Source organism: Gobius niger (assembly GCF_951799975.1).
Source record: "Gobius niger genome assembly, chromosome: 20".
Taxonomy (NCBI): domain Eukaryota; kingdom Metazoa; phylum Chordata; class Actinopteri; order Gobiiformes; family Gobiidae; genus Gobius; species Gobius niger.
The window spans coordinates 28,264,094-28,283,146 of record NC_136871.1 but is presented as its reverse complement, the minus strand read 5'-3'; the positions used below and the strand labels follow the sequence as shown (position 1 = coordinate 28,283,146).

Genomic DNA, 19,053 nt, shown 5'->3' with positions numbered 1-19,053 from the left:
ATTAATGAGTAAAAAATCGTAACATGCTAGACCTGCAGTGGCCTCTAGGGGTGTGAGTTACTTAGTGCTGCTTTAAAATGCTAAACCAAAATAGGAATCATTTTAGAACATTATTGCAAGAAGTCTAAACAACAGCAGGTTAAGACTTAATATTTTGTTGATAACAGATTTTTTTTTTTAAAGAGTTTTACTTTAATTTTTCATTGTAATAAATCCCTTGAACACTAATATGCATATACTATACAACCATTACGGTATATATTCTCCATGAGTGACTGTGGCAAATGAACTTCTCTGTGGCACAACTTGTTCTTATTATCGCTTTCACACCGTGTCAAATAAGTCCCGCTGCCAAGAGAGGTGCAAACAGATCCGCAACATGTGAACGAAAAAATAAAGAAATGAAGAAAACACACAGAAAGCAAGACAAATATTCACAAAGCAGGATGTAGCTGTAGTATTCCTTTAAAAAAGCATGGGAAAATATTGGCAATATGTGATTCATCATTATTTCACAGCTATTTTGCCCACATTTCAATCAGAAAGCATTGTGAGAAACGAGCATCAATACACTGACATTGTGCGAGTAATATTGCGCCGCAAAAAAGGTAAAATTTTAGCCATAAGAGGACAGTAAAGTGACAAATAACGATCAAAGACTGATTGGGTCTGTATTTCGTGCAAGGACAATCGCTTACCCCTGGTCTAAGACAAACTGCATCTGCTTTACATCTGGGTAATGCGCAGCAAAACAAGTTTCAAATTGGAGCTCCCCAAAGATCGCAAATCACAGTGCAGTTCAATTACAACAAACCGTGAACAAAAAATATTGATATTGCATTATAATCTCTATGAATTGCAATATCCTGTCTCATATCTTCATGTTACAAAACCAATGTTCTGTTGCCTGGAGACTGTCTGCCTTTTGGAACTGAGGTCAGGGAGACTTTTAGTTTGTCAGTGTGCCCTTTCATCCAGTATTACATTATTATTGTAATGCTGCACCTGTGACAGCCTCAAAAAAACAATTCAACTCCTGCTCTGCTCCAGGTTCGACCTTCTGTTCAGGGATGGGTCAAGGAGCCAGGATATGGATTGAAGTAGAAATGTCACTCCAGTTGAAGTAAAGAGTAATAACCCAATGTTTAACTCATGTAAGAGTACGGTTACCTCGAATTGATATTCCAAGTTCAAAAGTTCTGTACTCCACACTGCAGTCAATGTAGGGCTGCAGGGTTTATCGATATCGAATCGCAATCGAGGTTTTGACTACTGCAATAACCTAACCTAACCTTTTCTTTTTCCTTCTGTCTCTGGCATTTGAGTGATAGCTGTTTATCAATCAGAATTGTGGAGCCTCTGATTTCAGGTTCAGATGCAACACATAAAAGTTTGTCGGAGGTAAAACATATCAAATATAGAAATCCCTAATTGCAAATAGGTTTTTCTCAAGATCGTGCAGCCTTAACTCCATGGACAGCTACCTGAAAAAGTTCAACAGAAACATGTACTTGAATGATTGCTAGTAGGGCTGGGCGAAATGGCCAAAAAATAAAATCTAGATTTTTTTTACTCAGTTTGGACAATTACAATTTTAATCAATTTTATTTGAAACAAACTTTGAAAAGTCTCCTGATCTTTCATATGAACAAAACTGCTCAGAGTTCTGCTCATTAATATTTCATAATGTAGCTACAGTTAGGCCCATTAAGATAACATAACCCTTTATTTAAAAAGTGTTATTTCTGTTTTAGATATCACTTGTCTGCTCTCAAAAGTAAAACCTCTTTATAAGGTATGGAGTATTCAAAAGTGTTTTAGTTTTATCGTCTTTATGCCTCTCTGAGACAACCGTCTCCAGGGAGACTCAAAGGAAAGGGGCGGAGTTAAATGGTCAGAGCTGAGTGAGAGAAAGGCACAGGAGCTCACCAGAGGAAAGTGAGAAACTCTGTTTTAGCAGCGGAAAACTCCACGCGTCCTCTTCAAACACAGCACAACAGCAGAGATCGTCAGAAAGTCTCTAGCTTCTCCGCTGGTGTCATTTCGCTACAGAGCGTCTAAAACGCTACTAAATTGGCCGCACGTGGCATGTTGGGGGGTCATGGAGCGGCGGACTCGATGGTACGATTTAGCCCATTTCCCAAATCATCTGTTTTTAAAAGCATGAATTAATTGAATTAATTCGATTTATTGCCCAGCCCTAATTGCTACCCTCCTTTGCTTCTGTCAGACAAAGGACTGTAAAGCTGTAAATAATCTACTTCTCTTGAACCCAACAACCATTAATCAAATCAAACATTTCACCGCCATTACTAAAACTACAAAACCAACTATTTCACCTACTATTATTAAACCCACAAAGTGCTTTGACTATTGCATGTATAACATGCCTTTCAGTCATGTGACTTTTATTATCATGGTGGCCATTTTGAATACCAAAGTATTATGTGAAGAATGAGTGAGTCAGTGTTTAAGCTGCTCAAGTCGTTAGCATGCTACCGGTTAGCATTTAGCTAACATCTAGCCTTGGATACCTCATGACAGAGGTCAGAGCTGAGCTGTTACTGCAGTATTTCCTCAGTGTTCATAGATGTGAGCCACTCGTGTTTATCGTGTTGAAGCCTGTTAATGGTTGACAGTTGCTAACCAGTAGCATGCTAAAATCTTGAGTAGCTTAAAGACTGACTCAGACTGAGACTCTGTTGACATGATAAACTGTTGAATCACAGAGAAAGGTTTTCTGTTTCCTCTTTGTCAATTTAGTCTGAGGAGTGAAGCAGATCTTTAGTAAATCCTGTGGTAGCTCGACAGACAGAGCTGTTACGTCTGTGCCACATTTGCTGGTTATATCACGTAAACGTGTGTCTCTGGGGCTGTGTTTTAACTGTTATCTTCATGAGCAACGATTATGAGTACATAAAAATGCCACTGCCAATCAGTTGTCTTTCATTTTCATCCTGAGTAAAGACATTGTTACATATTGTAGCACTGCATAATTCTACATCAGTATTCAAAATAGCGGCGGGAACTATGCGTGATGTATCACTACTACTACTACTACTACTACTACTACTACTACTACTACTACTACTACTACTACTACAAACACCACCAGTAGTCCTACTTCTGCAGCTAAAGCTTTCCCTGTACAGAACACAGGAGATAATGGATGACCACGATGCCTCTCACATCCTGCTGACTTCGATGGGACATTTTCCCATGTAAGTCTCTTTCTTCAGCTGTGTGTGGGTCAGAGGTCACGCATCTGCCACGGACAGAGCGAGGAGGTTTGATGTTTTCACAAAAGAGGAGAAAAGTTGTGAGAAATGACCGCGCAAGAGTTGACGTCGATAGAAAGGTTTTCGGCAGATAATTCCACACTTGTGAGATGACATTACCGTTTCCTGATAAGAATGTACAATGTCTGCTAAATATGACAAATTCCCTTCCTTAAAAACAAATCAAAGATGTAGAACACAGGAGTACATTTAAATCGTATTAACTAAAGCTATCAGCATCACAATGAAAAGGTTTCTTCTGAAATGGATGGGCAGTTGAACCAAAAGGAGGGACAGGTGCGGGGTCTTTCTCACCAGACACTGTATCAGATCCCACCCGGGCCGTACCTGCGGGTCGGAGAGGCGGGAGATGTCGGGGTAGAGGTAGAACTTGATCCCATCGAAGGCTCCGGGCAGCGTGACTCCTCGGATCAACAAGACCAGCAGCATCACATAGGGGAACGTGGCTGTCACATACACCACCTGCACCAAACACACACAGCAGTTTATTTAGACAGTCTCTGAGCACAAGTCTTATGTAACGAATGTGAGTCGAGGCTGTGACTCTGGAGATGAGCAGCTGAATAAACACCAGGACTAAGAATACGGTATTTGGATTTTTAAGGAATTAAATAGGCAGATATTTATATTGTACTTTTTGGGCTTTGTAAAGTCTTACAGAACATAATAGCACTTGTACACTAATAACAGCTATTGAATCAAACAGTTTAGGAAATCACAATCACTGCTAACTATTCTCGTCTTCTTGAGCACAGGGACAATTCAGAACTAATATTGTTCATGAGTATTTTCAAAAACAAAATTGCAGCAGTATTTCTTGGAAAGTGTTGGTTTGGTGTCTGGGTAAATTTGGACAATCCCGATTCATGACACAGAAAAATCATAATTTAGAAGACCTGACATGACTAAAGGAATCACTGTATTTTGTATTTTGGTCAAAATCAAATAATCATCTCTTTCTATTATTTCTATTAAGTAATTCATTTCTATTACTATAGTGAGAAAAATGTTTCACCTTTGTGACAGTTTTTGTTTAATGTGGATAGCTCATTAATTACTGAGATAGTACCCATAGGTGCACATATTGCAAAAGTTTAGTAGTAAATTCTATCATAAAATCTAGCGCAGGCCCTTTGTAATTATGTCACGTTGAGGCAACCAAGTGTTAGCCGTTATATACATTGGGTCATTAAGGTCAGTTTAGGATAACCCACTGACCTTTGATCAGTGTGGGAGGACGACAATCTGTGAGAAGAAACTATTGGTGTAAACAAAACAGTGCTTTCTGTTTCACTGTGCCCTGAATAAGACCCCGTGGAGATATATTATGTAACCGAATAACTGCAGTCTTAGCGATTTCCTAATTGTGAATAGTGATATCACGATTTTGATTCAATTGTAATAAATGTTGCAGTACTAACGTAAATACAATCCACTGTATCTGCTTTAACCGGTGATCAAACCAACACAACTGTCTTTTTTTTGGGACGGACACTGAAGTTAGTGAAGCTGTGTCGCACCATCTCAAGAAGACTCTTAGAAAACATCCCGAACAAAGCTTTGGACCCGTTGGAAGGCAGAGGCGGTAACATACATGCCTTGCTACGCTGGCACGCCGTCAAAGTCCAATTGAGGACAGAACGAGCGGAGCGGAGCCAGCGCAGGAGTGAGGGGAGAAAAGAGGGGAGTCTTAAACAGGACGTCCCGGAGGAGAGGGGTGGCACTGTGGGAAAATGTGCCCCTATTTGAAGCAGCACAAGCCCACACACCAGTTCATTCACAATACATACTACGGCCATTGAAGCGCGCGTTACTCTCAGCATTACATTTACAGAGATGATAATGGCACAATTACTTTACCGGCTTCATTGAAAAGAAACAGTTGCCAATTTAGATCTTTGATTTTGTTTTTTTTATCCAACATGTTCCTATATTAGACATGCAGAAAATGGTTACACGTGCTTTTGTCCTCAGTCGCGGATGTTGAATAAGTCTAGACTATGCGGTTCGTCCTGATTCACGTTTTTGTCTTGCAAAGCTGTACGGAAACAAAAACAAATCAATAATGGACTGAGGGCTCTCCCTTTTGGGCTATCAGGCCGACAGGCACAGAACTGAGCCGCAGTCTGGGCTTAATAGACTTTATTGTTGACAACACAACCATTTCTCACATAAAACTACCCTATAATAGGTAGATTTAATGATAATCTGTGATAATGACTGATGTCTACTGGAATCAGAAAGAAAAAACACAATGCTCCTCCACACTAGTTCAAGTTGGTGACTCCAATGTGTCCGTCTGTCTGTCTATGAACACGGCAATATCTGTTCCAAAGTCAGACACTTAGGCGTGGGATAAAATTAGCTCCCTCCACTGGTAACACAGATAATGTTTCACACATGTGCATTTATGGTACAAAAGGCCGTATGAGTGAATCTTGTGGAATCATGATTTTGGAATCATGATTTTCATCAAATTTTGAAACGCTGAAAGAAAGATTTCAGAACCACCTGGGAAGCGGAAGCAATGATCTCATAGTCATCTCCCTTATTTCATTTGTCAACCCCCAAATCATTACATCTCCAAATCCTTCTCCCCATCGAGAAGATAAAGACCCCCAATATTCATTCCCCCCATGAACTGGTGTGCTCACTTCCAGCTCACCGCGGGCAAACGTTTAAGCCGGCACAAATTTACTGGTCGAAGCGCGGCCCCTGCCTCGCCGTAAATTTCACCCGAGAGAGGAGCCTGAATGTGAGAATGGCTGCAAAAACAGGGGCCAACGAGCAAACAGCTTAGCGCAACTGAATGGGCTTCTCTGCTTCATTCTCAAAGACAGAGAGAGAGGGAGAGGGAGAGAGAGAGAGGGGGTACTCTGCATGCGCCTCATGATCGCGCTGCTTTCCTCTCCTGAATGCGCAAATCAATCTTAAATCGGAGCCATGAAGAAGCTTTCTCCCACCACTTTACTTCAGCTCCGCCACAAAAAGCACTTCAAAGAAATATAGGCGTTAGTTGTTTTGTCAGCGTCATGTACAATGCCGGGGCCATTAATTTTGACTCTCCGTCTCTCCTCTCCCCTGTCCTCTCCCCGTGCGGTGAATATGTGAGGAGTTTGCGGAGTTGGTGAAGGTGCTGAGAGCGGCTGCTAGACAACACTGACAGAGGGCAGAGCAATGGGAGGGTAAGATGGCGGCGGAGGGAGCAAACAACTTTGTGTCTTTTACTATAAGAACCAGAGAGAAGAGAAGGACGTCACTGAAGAGTTGCAAATGCTCCAGGTTATCTTCATCGATCGACGTTTCTCACTCTACACCATTTTAATTGACATGAAAATGCATGAAATGAAAAGAACCAATTTGTGGTAGCACGGTCGGCAGCAATCCTGCCTCACAGCAAGAAAGTCCCAGATACAATTCCACACGCGTTTCCTCCTTCCATCTGGGCTACCAGTCAGGAGATCTATGGTTTTTTTTGCATGTACACACAGAAAGCATATTTGAAAGCAACATGGTATTATATTTCAGTGCCAGTAAGTAAGTCTAAGTAAGTGCTTTATTTGTCATTGTACAACAGTGTACAATTGTGTTCAGGTGTTAGTCCTGAGCCGCTGTGGGCCGACCTGACCAGAATGTTTCGGGAGATAGGGGAAACTGGAGAACAGCATTCAGTCTCCTCTGATCCTCTGAAACTGACTCCTGTGTTTGTTCCTGTTTCAGAGCGTGGTGTCCTGCACTGGTCAGCTCCACCTCTACCTTCCTCTTCTTCCTGCGCAGCTCCCTACGTTCCACAACAGTCTTTCACCATCTTCTGAGAAGCGCTTAGCAGTTCATTTCATTCTCCAGTGAACGTCCATTAGCCAGAACAATAGTAGGGACAGAGGCTTATGTGTCTTAGCTGTGAGTCTTGCCCGGATACCTCCTCGTTTGTCCCTTCCTTGTTTCCCGCTGTGCTGCAGGTCTGGGGGCTCTTGGTGCCTCTTCAGTGTTTCAGAAGAAGACATTTGTCGGTCTCAAATGTCTTTTAAGCTAGCTGTTTGTTTACTTTTAAAAAGCTGCTTCTTCAGGACCATTATGAACTCTTTGCAATAAAAAAATCAATGGAACCTCCACAAGACACGGCAAAGACGTACTAAAGCATCCAGTAAAACAGATTGGAGCACAGAAACCACAAATGCAGTTCGCAGGAAAAGGCAAACAACGTAGCTGCACCAAGAGAGGGAGGTTGCTGCTACTAACCATGTTAACTAATAAGAAACAACAACTCTTTAGTGTTTTTTGAGATTTCCGATCCAATTCACTTGCATATTTTGGCTAATAAAACCATATAAAGAATCATAGTACCTTGCCAGTGGACTTGGGGCCTTTCCAGATGCAGAAGTAGCAGATGAACCAGGCCAGAGCCAGGCACATGGCCAACTCCCAGCGCACACCGCCCATGTGTTCGATCCCGTCCGAGATCTTCAGCACCCGGCGCCTACGACAGAAAACACAGGCTCAGAAGAAGCTGCGGTAAATCTAACCTAGCACATTTCTATTGCTCATGGGACATGTTTGGATACAGAAGTGATCACCACGTCTCGTCACAATTTCCATAGCCTTTTAGCCACTGTTTCTTATGTAGTAAAAAATGCAATGCTGCTCTCGAGGTGACGGAAAGAGTGAAGAAATGCCCCCTCTCCTCGCCCTGTGTGAGAGCAGGTGCACGCAGCAAAAACCTAATTCCCTCCTGCACTTTGATATTACGGAGGAATCGCAGCATGGCGCCTGTGAAACAATGGTTTTAAAGTGTGTTCGAGTTCAGGAGAAAGCACAAAGCTCAGGATCTGCCAAATGTTCACCTCCTTCGCCCCGAGCTCAGAGGGACATTGATCATTGTGACATGTTCTTGGTGAGAGGCCACACACAAAATCAGTCCAACTACGTAGTCCATCTCGTCCCCTCTACGCTGGGTCAGAGCGACTTTTGTACAGATTCTTAAAAACATCAAGGACATTTTGAGAGGAGCGGTGTAAACAGGTTCTACTGGGTAGGGGTGTTGCTAACCTCGCTTAAATCACTTGATAAGCACATCGACTTGATGCATTGTGCACTTGATGATTCAGTTTTGACTTTGGTGGAGAATCTACGAATGTTCCCTGAGATTTGAGACGTAGCTTTATTAGCGCAGTTATTAGCAACATGGAGCTAATGGATGACATGGCTCACCTCCTCTGACTGTATGGGCTGAAATGATCAAGAAGAATAGTAATATTTAACCTCTTACCCACCGCCTTAACATTTATTGCATTGTCTTCAGTTCGGCTTTACCCAAATCTAAAAACTCCTCGACTGGAGAGCAACAGCCTCATTTTGTCGTGTTGTTGGCGCGGTTTTGTCACATGTTAGAAGCGTTTTTTTGCCATGGGTTTTTTTTTGTCTCTTTTTCTGTTGTTTTTCTGTTGTGTTTTCGTAGGTTTTTGTTGTTGCTTTTCCGGCATGTTTTTGTCTCTTTTTTGTCACGTTTTAGTCGTCGCTATTTTGACGTTTTTTTCCAAGGAGCTTTCAGATTTGGGTAATGCCAAACTGGGGTAAAGAGGTTAACCTTGAACTTCTGTCTGGCAAAACAAAAGAGAGTCGTGTTTGAATGGATTTTGTTCATCTGTGTTAGCATAGCACAAATGACATGTAAAAACAAATAGCATACCTAAAGGTGCATTATGCAACTTTTTATGTGGGAAAAAAAGTTTATATTTGTGCATGGTTGCCCTTGTAGTGACCCGATGGCTGTTTGAATGGTCAGCATAGCACCTTTACTTTCGATGACGTGTCTCTGCAATGCTCCAGGATCAATTGTTTTGTAGGTTTTTTGGCAAGTCTGCAGTGAAAACATTCCAATCAATTGATCCTGGAGTGTCATAGAAACCACTGGGATGGAAAGTAAAGGCACCATGCTGACCACTCATACAAATACAAAAAGACGCATAATGCACCTTTAACTGAATTAAGACTCCTTCTTTGCAAAGTTCCCGATTGTAGCTTATTACAGTATTTTTGCTTATTCAGCACAGTGTGTTACTCTACTGATTCCAGCCAAAACATGAATTGGCAAAGACTGACCAAGACCCAGCCAATATCTAGATTTGCCAGCCGTGCCATGGCTCGGATCCATACAAGACCACTAGCCACGTATCTAAATATGTAACGTTCATGGTGTATTGAATATAGTGAGATCATCGATGGTCCACGAGCCAGTAATCTGACTCAGGCCGCTCTGGAGGAAGTGCCTCTCACTGGGCGACAGCTGTTCTCCCGGCCAGTACCATCTCATCTGAAAGAGCCGAGTGTTTAGAATGGAGCGGTCGGCGGGTCAGGGCAAGTGTCTGCGGCGGCCCGACAGGTTTTACATAACAACATTTGGAGCACACCAATAAGCCATCAGCAAGCACAAAGGCCCTCTTTGATCATAATGAACAGAAGCTGAGATCATTTGTCACTTGACTTTGCAGCAAGTGTACCAGGGTTGCAATGCGGGGCAGCAGAATTTTGGAATAATATTTGCATTGCAGTTTTAGAGTCAGATAAGAGTCAGGTATAAAAAAAAGTTGTACTCACTCCCAGAACTCGATGACCGGAGAGCTGGCGTTGGTGTTGGTGATGTTGGTAGCGTTTTCTCCATAGTAGTCCACACAGTACTCTGGGGAAAAAACAGAATTGCATAGAATCACTGCAACGTTTCCAGGTAAATGAAGCTAATCTCAGACAATCAGTGCTCTGTTAACTGCCCCTCCAGCCGCCATTAAACTCTCACTCAAACACTACATTTATAAACAGGCAAAGTGGGTGAGGTGTCTTGTCCAAGGACACAACAAAGCTTCCAGTTATCAGACAACCCATTGTTGTATCAGTCATAGTTTTATTGTTCGATTGTTGTTCGTGTTCCATAAAAGTCAGTCCGTGTTTGAAGGAGAGTACTGGCACTTGCCCATTGGTACATGGCAAAAGTTAAATAAATTATATTTATACATTCCATAGTAGTAGATCTAAATTGGATGATGATTTGTCATGAAATCGTTTGAAGTCTTAGCTCTATGCTGCAGTAGCACTTCCCACCTGTGTTCCAGTAGTGTCCGCAGCCGGCCCAGGGCAGCTCAGTGGTGAAGCATTGGAAGAGGTAGAAAATGGCCCACGACAAAATCACGATGTAATAGACGTTTAGATAAGCCTCGATCACCTGCGTCGCATATCCAATGCCTAGACAGACATTACTGGTTACTATTTACTTAAACACTCGGGTAAATAGAGTCAAGAGTTAACAGGAAGCTGAACTCATCGAGATTGTACACCTGTACAGTAGGTCCTATACCTTCAAACAAAGGGCAGATTTTCATCCAGCAGGTAATGCCTCCTTCACTGGTGAACTGTCCCAGCGCAGTCTCCAGGAAAAAGACGGGGATACCGCAGCAGATGAAGAAGATCACGTATGGCACAAAGAACGCACCTGAGTAAAGAGAAAGAGAGATTTAAATTGATCTTAGTATAGAAGAACTTGAGTTTGTGATCTCTACAGTCTCTACAAAACCTCCACTTGAGATCGCTAAAACCATGTCCCGTCCCTGACAACTGGGAACTCAGGCTTTGACGGGGTCAAATGAATGGGAACGCTGCTCCAGCTTGTAATAACTACTTGCTAACTTGGATAAACAGAGAGGTTCAACTTCAGATACTTCGGAATGGTAAAACTTTTACTTCACTGCATCAGTGATGTGAGCATTTGTTATTGGCCACAGTCTACCAGATTTCAACCAGCATGTTTTTAATTCTATCTGGTGTAAAGAAACATTTGGTTAATATAAGGATGTTGTTTACATAGATGCATAGCTTTAATGTCTTGAATTCTAAAGGAATTCTAAACTTCCTAGATGGAAATAATCCACCTTTCATCATTCGTCTGAAATGCAGCACTGGGGGAGAGGGAAGGTTAAATGGAACAGAAACTTGGCAACAGTCACGTCTACGTCCAATAAAGAGGTGAAATTAATAACATCACAAAAAGGTCAAACCAGAGGGGAAATTGGTCGTTGTTTTTAAACAGAATCCTAACGAGAATTTTGCAAGATATATTTTGGTGAAAAAGTAAATGCCTTTTAATCTCTTAACCCCCACCTTAACCGAGCACATTTTCTCTTGTTTGGCTTTACCCCAATATGAAAACTCCTTGAAAAAAGAAAAACCAGGATGAAAACGCAACAAAAAGTGGCAATTAAGGTGACAAAAAACTATGAAAAAATTACAAAAACGCAACAAAAAAGTGACAAAAAGGTAACAACAAATCAAAGAGCCCCAAAAACAACAACAAAAGAGTGACAAAAAAGCGATGAAAAAGTGAAAATAACATTGATTACAACAAGGCAACAACGCCATCCATTTTGATTAGTTTTGTAGGTCTTAGCTTTTAAATGAGGCGTTATATAGCCTATAGGCTGTCAGCTTTTCTGGAGAAAATGCACTCGGTTAAGGGGGGAGTTAAGAAGTTAAGGTACAGCTCTCCCTCCATCTTTCAACGCAACTAACCTTTCGAACCGACCCCACACTGAGCAGTAATGACACCTGACTGACACCTGCAAAATACAGGAGGGATCACTGCCATCAGACACAGCATAAAACATGCTGCACAAATGCATGAAACAGTCTTCACATGTTTCGGATTGTTGACTTGCTTACTACATGGAGTAAGCAAGTCAACGGTAATGATAGTATGGTCATTCTGCCATAATCACAGACAGTTTTTCAGATTGTAGCATAGTAACAAACAAGAAAACAAGGAAGACTTTCAGACTGCCAGACACTGTGAGCAAAAAGACAGTACGAGGCGCTGGCTAAACAATTGACAACTAAAGACGAAACTTGTAAGGAAAGACGCACAACGTTCTTGAGGCCAGTAGCGCCGACCGAAGAACGACCGATTCCTTTTTACCTTTACAGTGGAGAAAATCAAGTCAAATCAGGGTAATGTACCTTACTCCAGGCTTTTCAGGATTTACCATGAGGGTGCAGTGCTAGATTTTTCTATAGTGGACATGCCCTTATGCACAACTCTTCCTGTCTTGGGTCCTACCTCCACCGTTCTTGTAGCAGAGGTAGGGGAAGCGCCACACGTTGCCGAGGCCGATGATCTCTCCGGCCACGGACAGGATGAATTCGATCTTGTTGCTCCACTGGCCTCTCTCGTAGCCGACATTCTGATTCTGAGAGCTGCAGCTGGAACTGTCCCCATCCTTCGAGTCCTCGGGTTTACCGTTTATCACCGGGCCGCTCTTCTCAGCCGTCATGACTCCTGCGCGCACTGACAAAAACACACACACACACACACACTTCAGGCTCGTAAACAGTGGCTTAGCGGTTAGAGCCTTTGCCCACAGGTCTTCAAGGTCAGTGGTTTCAAATCCTGGCTCCAACTGGTGAAAACCGATATTGTGTTCATAGGAAAGACATTGTTATGAATGGGGTGTGTGATGGCGTGATAAACAGCCTCGATTTCGACGGTCTACCCCAGGGCAGCTGTGGCCAGACTGGCAGTGTCAACCATGTGAAGTGCAACAACACAGATGAAAAATAACTCAAGCAAACCTTTGAGTTATGTTGAGTGTTTCACTTGTTCTCCATTGTTGATGGACTCCACACACAGTTGTATTTATTCCTCATTGTGAATGTGCACGATGAGGAATAAAGGTATAAAGTCCCGTCAGAATTATAAAGTGAAGTTCTGTGGGCGTTCCGAGAAATGTACTTATAAAGTTCTTGACCACTCACTCGTATGGAAATGTGTTTTTGTTCCTAAAAATGCCACAAAATCTACAAAATGTTCATGTACAAAATGGGTCCAAGAACAATAATAAGTGAATAACTAAAATATTTAAAAGAAAAAGTCAAATGGGGAAGATAAGTCGGGCTGCACACAATATTCAGGAGTGGTTAAATTATATTATCAATTGCTAAAGAGCCTTTTAGTACTTTTACATCAACATTTAGTTAGAAACCTTGTCGACTAAGGGAAAAACAGACGAGAAACCACCTCAAATGTCTCCCTTCTACTCGAACAATAATAAATGTGCTGTTCTGCCACCTGTGCAGTAGACGACATCTGGAGAGCGCATTAATAATGCATTTGTCAAGGAAAAACATGTTATTATGCAATATATTTTTACCTCACAACGAGTTTGATCATTACAGCAAAATACACGTATTTTAAGAAGCAAACAAGCTGCTTAACCATCCCACCATCACATTCAAATTAGATAAAGATTTATATACATTGCATCAAAACTGTGTTTTTAGTGTAAACCTGCATGCCAAATTGGAGATAGTTACTTTTAAAATAGGTATAAGTGGCTGATAAACGTAAAACGTAGAGCTTGATTTAATAGCCTTATATTCACTTTAAAAAGTCATATAGAAGCCTATAAGCGCACACTAAGACAGATTGAAAACAAGTAGCATTGGAAGACAGCTAGGCTACTTCACCGAGTCTGTAAGTCATACTCTGTACTCACCAGTGTCCTAGTCCTAGAGAGACAGGTCTTTTAACTCCCACCAACAATGTTTTTCCAGCCCACGGGACGGTTGAGGCTCAACAGGAGGTCAAAAGAAACCAGGGTCCAAACGACGACAACCAAAAACCCGTCTGTGCGTAATGGTCTAGACGTTTGGATGTCTTTGAAACATCAAAAGAAAGAGCTGGAGGGATGAGGTCCTGTGTGAGCCGGAGGGAGGAGATCCTGTGTGGGCCGATGGAGAACACGACTGCGCTCCAAACCCGCTTGCGCGCACCACTCAAGCGCTTGAAGTTGGATACGCGCCATGTGGCGACCAATGCGTACTGACGGCGCACAGCGCGCGGACACCAGCAGACCCACACATTTGGAGAGATTCAACTTCTCCAAATTCAACTTTTAAAGGGGTTTGCTTTAAGTGAATCCATTCATTTATTTGATCACGTGAAGTGGGATATAAAGAGAAAGACGTGCGTAACGATACTGGTGCGTAAAGTGCCTCAGCATAGGTGAAGTTAACAAATCCTTGGCTTTGGAACATTTGATGTCACGTTAATCGATTTAGGCCAAATAACCACATTGATCTGCCAACAGAAAACTTGCTGCAACAGCTGCACACTCCTGAATTGTAGAATAAATCCACCAGATGGCACTGTGCTCCGGTGTAAGATGTGTAGTTTTGATGTCATTTGGTTAAAGGCAGTGTATGTTTTAATCACCACTTAACCTGAGCGGACACAAGTGCGAGTTTATGAGTCCCACCTCAGGCTCAATCTTAATAAATCAGCCGCTTTTACTTGAGACCTGCACACAAACCAATTCGAACTGGACAGAGGAAAGGTGGAGCTAGATAGAGCAATAGGATCAAGCCAAAATGTGGAACTTATTCTGCTTTCTGATTGGATATTCGTCTCAAAAAACAAAATCTAAAAATCTAGTGAGGCAAAGGGGGCTGTAAAACGTTCTTGTTATAAATTATAGTAGTGTTGCATGAGATATAGGTTCAACCATCTGCAATCTCTCAGCAGGTGAACTACACAAAATGAAAATTTACAAAATGTCTTAACTATTGAAATACACACAAACATACAATCTTGTACTTCGATCTTAGTGAGGACACTAATAGACATAATGTATTACCCAGACCCTAACCCCAAGCCCCTATTACCCTATCCTTAATCCTAACCCTAATCTTAATCCAATTCTAACCCTAACCCTAAAACCACATCTTGACCCTCAAACAGTCCTTCAAATAAGTGAGGACCACCCAAAATGTACTCACTTTGCAAAAATGTCCTCACTCTGTTGGTTAAAAGCTGAAACTGGTCCTCACAATGTCGTAAGTACAAAAACACACAGTCTACCGTTCACCCTATAAGACTATAGGACAGTTAAGCTCATACCATATTGCTCATTTACATTCATATTTGGAACTACACTGCTCGACCCAAAACAAACGTGCACTGGATTGAACTGTTCTGATCTGGTGTTACTGCAGTTGTTCAGCAACACAAAGTGCCCAAAGGATGAGATCAGCTGACGACCTGAACATCCTGAATGACCAGGTTATTCCATCAATGGATTTTTTCTTCCCTGATGCCATGGGTGTATTCCAGAACGACAATGCCAGGATTCATGGGGCTCACATTGTTAAAGAGACAGGGATGGTGTGATATCATTCTCACACATTGGCCGTCACAGAGTCCAGATCTTAATTCCATTAAGAATCTTTGGGATGTGCTGGAGTTACACTAACTTAAAAATCGGAATCACAAATGTTCCTAATCACCAAAAACTGCACCTTTAAAATCCCTTTTCCACACATTTCATTATTGAGTCCTTAAGTCAAATAGTGTCCTGTATCCCCTTGTTGTCTACTGTTGGTGGGAAGTTGGTGAAAAGCCGTGACCCGGAGCGACTTATTATTGAGGTCCGACTCCTTTGTGGCTTTGGGACGACTTTGGTGAATACAAACTCTGTGCTTTTGTATGCTGCAGAAGTCACTCCATCACCAAAAAAAAAAAAGTGCCCCCATTCAGACTGTATCACACCTGTCACCTCCCAATGATGAACGATGGCACATCATAACCACCAACAAATAACCCATGTTGATTTTCCTCAAACAACTTCTTCCTAATGTCTTCTTTTGGGGTGCGCGTTTTGTCGTCTCCAGCGCAGTGAAAGCCTCGGAAAGCCTTTACTCTGGGGTCACCCGTCAGTGAGAGAGAGGAGGAAGCGTCCCGCATGAGAAGTGTGGCCACCCAAAGAGGCTGGCAGCACCTCAGCAGCGCGCCATTCAAACAAGTCAAGTCTGTATTTATGCTACAACAGACACCAGAGGGGAGGAGATCACCGCTAATATGCATGTTCACACTCACATCGCTGCTATTTACTGTAGATTCATTTACCAGAGTCTCTTTTACAATTACACTGTTGGGGTTAATACACAACAAAGTGGCGTGTCTAACTTCTCCCATTCCATAGCACTCTATTTCTGCCTTTGTAAAGTACTTTGTGTGGTTACTTAAACATAACTACACATTGCCTAAGAGAAAACAGGTACAGTAGGAATTTAGTCCCAATAACTAAATAGGTGAATTCTCTTCTGTAGCAGTGGGGTGAAATAGTTGGAATAAAGTTGTAAAATATTAGGTGCCATCAGGTGGAAAAGGAATATTTTGCAGTAGAAGTACTTGAGATGGGCTGTATATGAAGATTTACTTCAACACGCGTCAAAGAAGCAAAACACAACTCCAGTGTTTCTCACATGTTAACATTGCAACATGGGCAAAACGAAATGACACATAAGGAGAACGTGTTGTACTTAAATATTACAAATGTCAAGAGCGAATAAAACATTCTCAATCATTTTCCCAATAGACAAAAAAAAACTGGATATCTCTCTGCCCTCTCTTCACTCCCTTTCTCCCTGGGCTGTCCTCTAAAACCGACGGGTCATGAAATGAATGAAGAATAGGGGAAGGAGCTGTATGGGTTTCATTTTAATATTTCCATTGATCACTTACAGTGGTATGCATAAGTATGGCCCCCCCGTTAACTTTTTGACATTCTGCCACGCTATGGACCATAAAGATAAATATATATAATTGGAATTTTATGTGATATTGATTTTGATGTTCACTGTGAAATTCAATTTATACATGATTTTGAACCTTGCTTTATGAATAAAATCTGAAAAGTAGGGTTTGCAAAAGTATCTATACCCCTTTCCTTTTAGTGCAACCAATTGCCTTCAGAAGTTGCCTGATGATTTCTGAATGATCACCTTAACCCAATGACTAAATGGAGTCTACCTGTGTGTAATCTAATGTCAGTTCAAAACAGCTGCTCTGTGAGGGTCTCAGAGGTCTGTTAAGAGACTATTGGGGAGCAGAAGCATCATGAAGTCCAAGAACACACCTGACAGGTCCGGGATAAAGCTATTGAGAAGTATAAAGCTGGATTGGGTTATAAAAAGATTTCCAAAGCTTTGAACATCTCTCAAAGTACAGTTAAAAACACCATCCAGGAATGGAAAGGCATCTGCATCTCTGCAAACCTACCAAGACCCGGCCGTCCTAAACTTACTGACCAAACCTATGATGTCCCTGGATGAACTGCAGAGAGCGACAGCTCAGGTGAGGGAAACTGTCCACAGAACAACTATTAGTCGTCCACTGCACAAATCTGGCCTTATGGCAGAGTGGCATTTTTAAAAGAAAACTATAAGAAGTCCCGTTTGCTGTTTGCCAGAGGCCACATGGGGGATACAGCAAAAATGTGGAAGAAAGTTCTTTGGTCTGATGAGACCACATCAGAACTTTTTGGCGTAAAAGTAACACTGCACAAAACCCTAAAAACACCATCCCCACTGCCAAACATAGTGGTAGCATCATGCTTTGGGGGTGCTTTTCTTCAGCAGGGACAGGGAAGATGCTTTGAGTTGATGGAAGACGGATGAGGCCAAATACAGGGCAGTCTTGGACAAAAACATGTTGGAAACTGCAAAAGACTTGAAACTTTGGTGCAGGTGCAACTTCCAGCAAGACACAACAACCCTAAACATAAAACCAGGGCAACAAAGGAATGGCTGAAAACAGAAAATATCCATGTGTGAGAAAGGCCAAGTCAAAGCCAGACCTAAATACAATCGAGAATCTGTGGAAAGATCTGAAAACTGCGGTTCACAAGCGCTCTCCATCCAATCTAACTGAACTTGAGCTGTTTTGCAAAGAATGCTGGGTAAAAAATCCAGTCTGAAGATGTGCAGGACTGGTAGAGACAAACCTCAACAGACTTGCAGCTGTGATTGCAGCAAAAGGCCGTTCCACTAAGTATTAACTCAGGGGTTAGATACTACAGTTGTTTATTCATATAAAATAAAAAATTAAAGTCATGTGTAAATTTCATTTCACTTAACGACACACACTGATACTTTTGCAACCCACTGTATTTGCAGATGCTTTGCTTTCATTACAAATGTCACGTTGGTCTTTATTTACAGAGCCTCTGTGGAGCCTTTGAACTTTAATAGTTGCCTTTTTAGAAAAGTGTACATGAAAAATCATTGGCTGTTTGACTTTCAGAACCAGAGCAGGCTTTGAGGCGGGCGTGAGCTGCGTGACTGAAGCAAAAACGTGCCACAATATCTTCTCAATTCTCAATTATCTAAACCTGCAGATTATTTATGAAGGAATCGAGTACAATGTGTCAAAAACACAATCTGTGAAGGAGGGTGGGGTCAATGGCTACTTCTATTACCTCAGGGACAGTTTGATCCGGACAGAGGCAGCACCCACCACTTTCAATCAATCAACTTCATCTGACACCTGCGAAAGAGTGTGTGCAGCGAGGAGGAGGAGGAGGAGGAGGAGGAGGAGGAAGAGGAGGAGGAGAGCGAGACAGACAGAGAGCTGCAGGTAATCATAGAGCAGTCAGTTCAGGGTCAGAGCAGATGAGTTTGATAGAATCAGGACAAGTACTAGTCCGTGACAGTGGCCTGACAAAGCAGGAGCGTGGGAGGACTTTTTTCAAATTATTTCAGCTTTTATTTTGTAGGTTGTACTTTGGGAGATAAAATAAATAAAGACCCTGTCTCAGCCTTATCTCAAGTCAGCTGTGGCGCAGAAAGACTGTTTTGTGTCTAATTCAGGAAAATATGTATCAGCACAAAATAATTAAAGGCACTATACCCAGATTAACTAAAAAGTAAATACCCTTTA

At 42.0% G+C, this 19,053-nt stretch overlaps 1 protein-coding gene across 1 annotated transcript in view; it reads right to left on the bottom strand.

Annotated features, from left to right (window-relative positions):
* Window positions 1–14,108, bottom strand: part of slc6a11b (solute carrier family 6 member 11b) — a 28,116-nt gene extending 14,008 nt beyond the window's left edge. Inside the window, exons 1-7 of the mRNA XM_079578870.1 lie at window positions 13,832–14,108; window positions 12,397–12,624; window positions 10,645–10,779; window positions 10,392–10,532; window positions 9,894–9,975; window positions 7,644–7,776; window positions 3,627–3,761 (exon numbers count right to left, since the gene is read on the bottom strand). Of these exons, the coding sequence (XP_079434996.1) occupies window positions 3,627–3,761; window positions 7,644–7,776; window positions 9,894–9,975; window positions 10,392–10,532; window positions 10,645–10,779; window positions 12,397–12,610 (840 nt within the window). The 5' untranslated portion in view covers window positions 12,611–12,624; window positions 13,832–14,108. The remainder of the gene's footprint in view (window positions 1–3,626; window positions 3,762–7,643; window positions 7,777–9,893; window positions 9,976–10,391; window positions 10,533–10,644; window positions 10,780–12,396; window positions 12,625–13,831) is intronic.
* Between the last annotated feature and the right edge of the window lie 4,945 nt (window positions 14,109–19,053).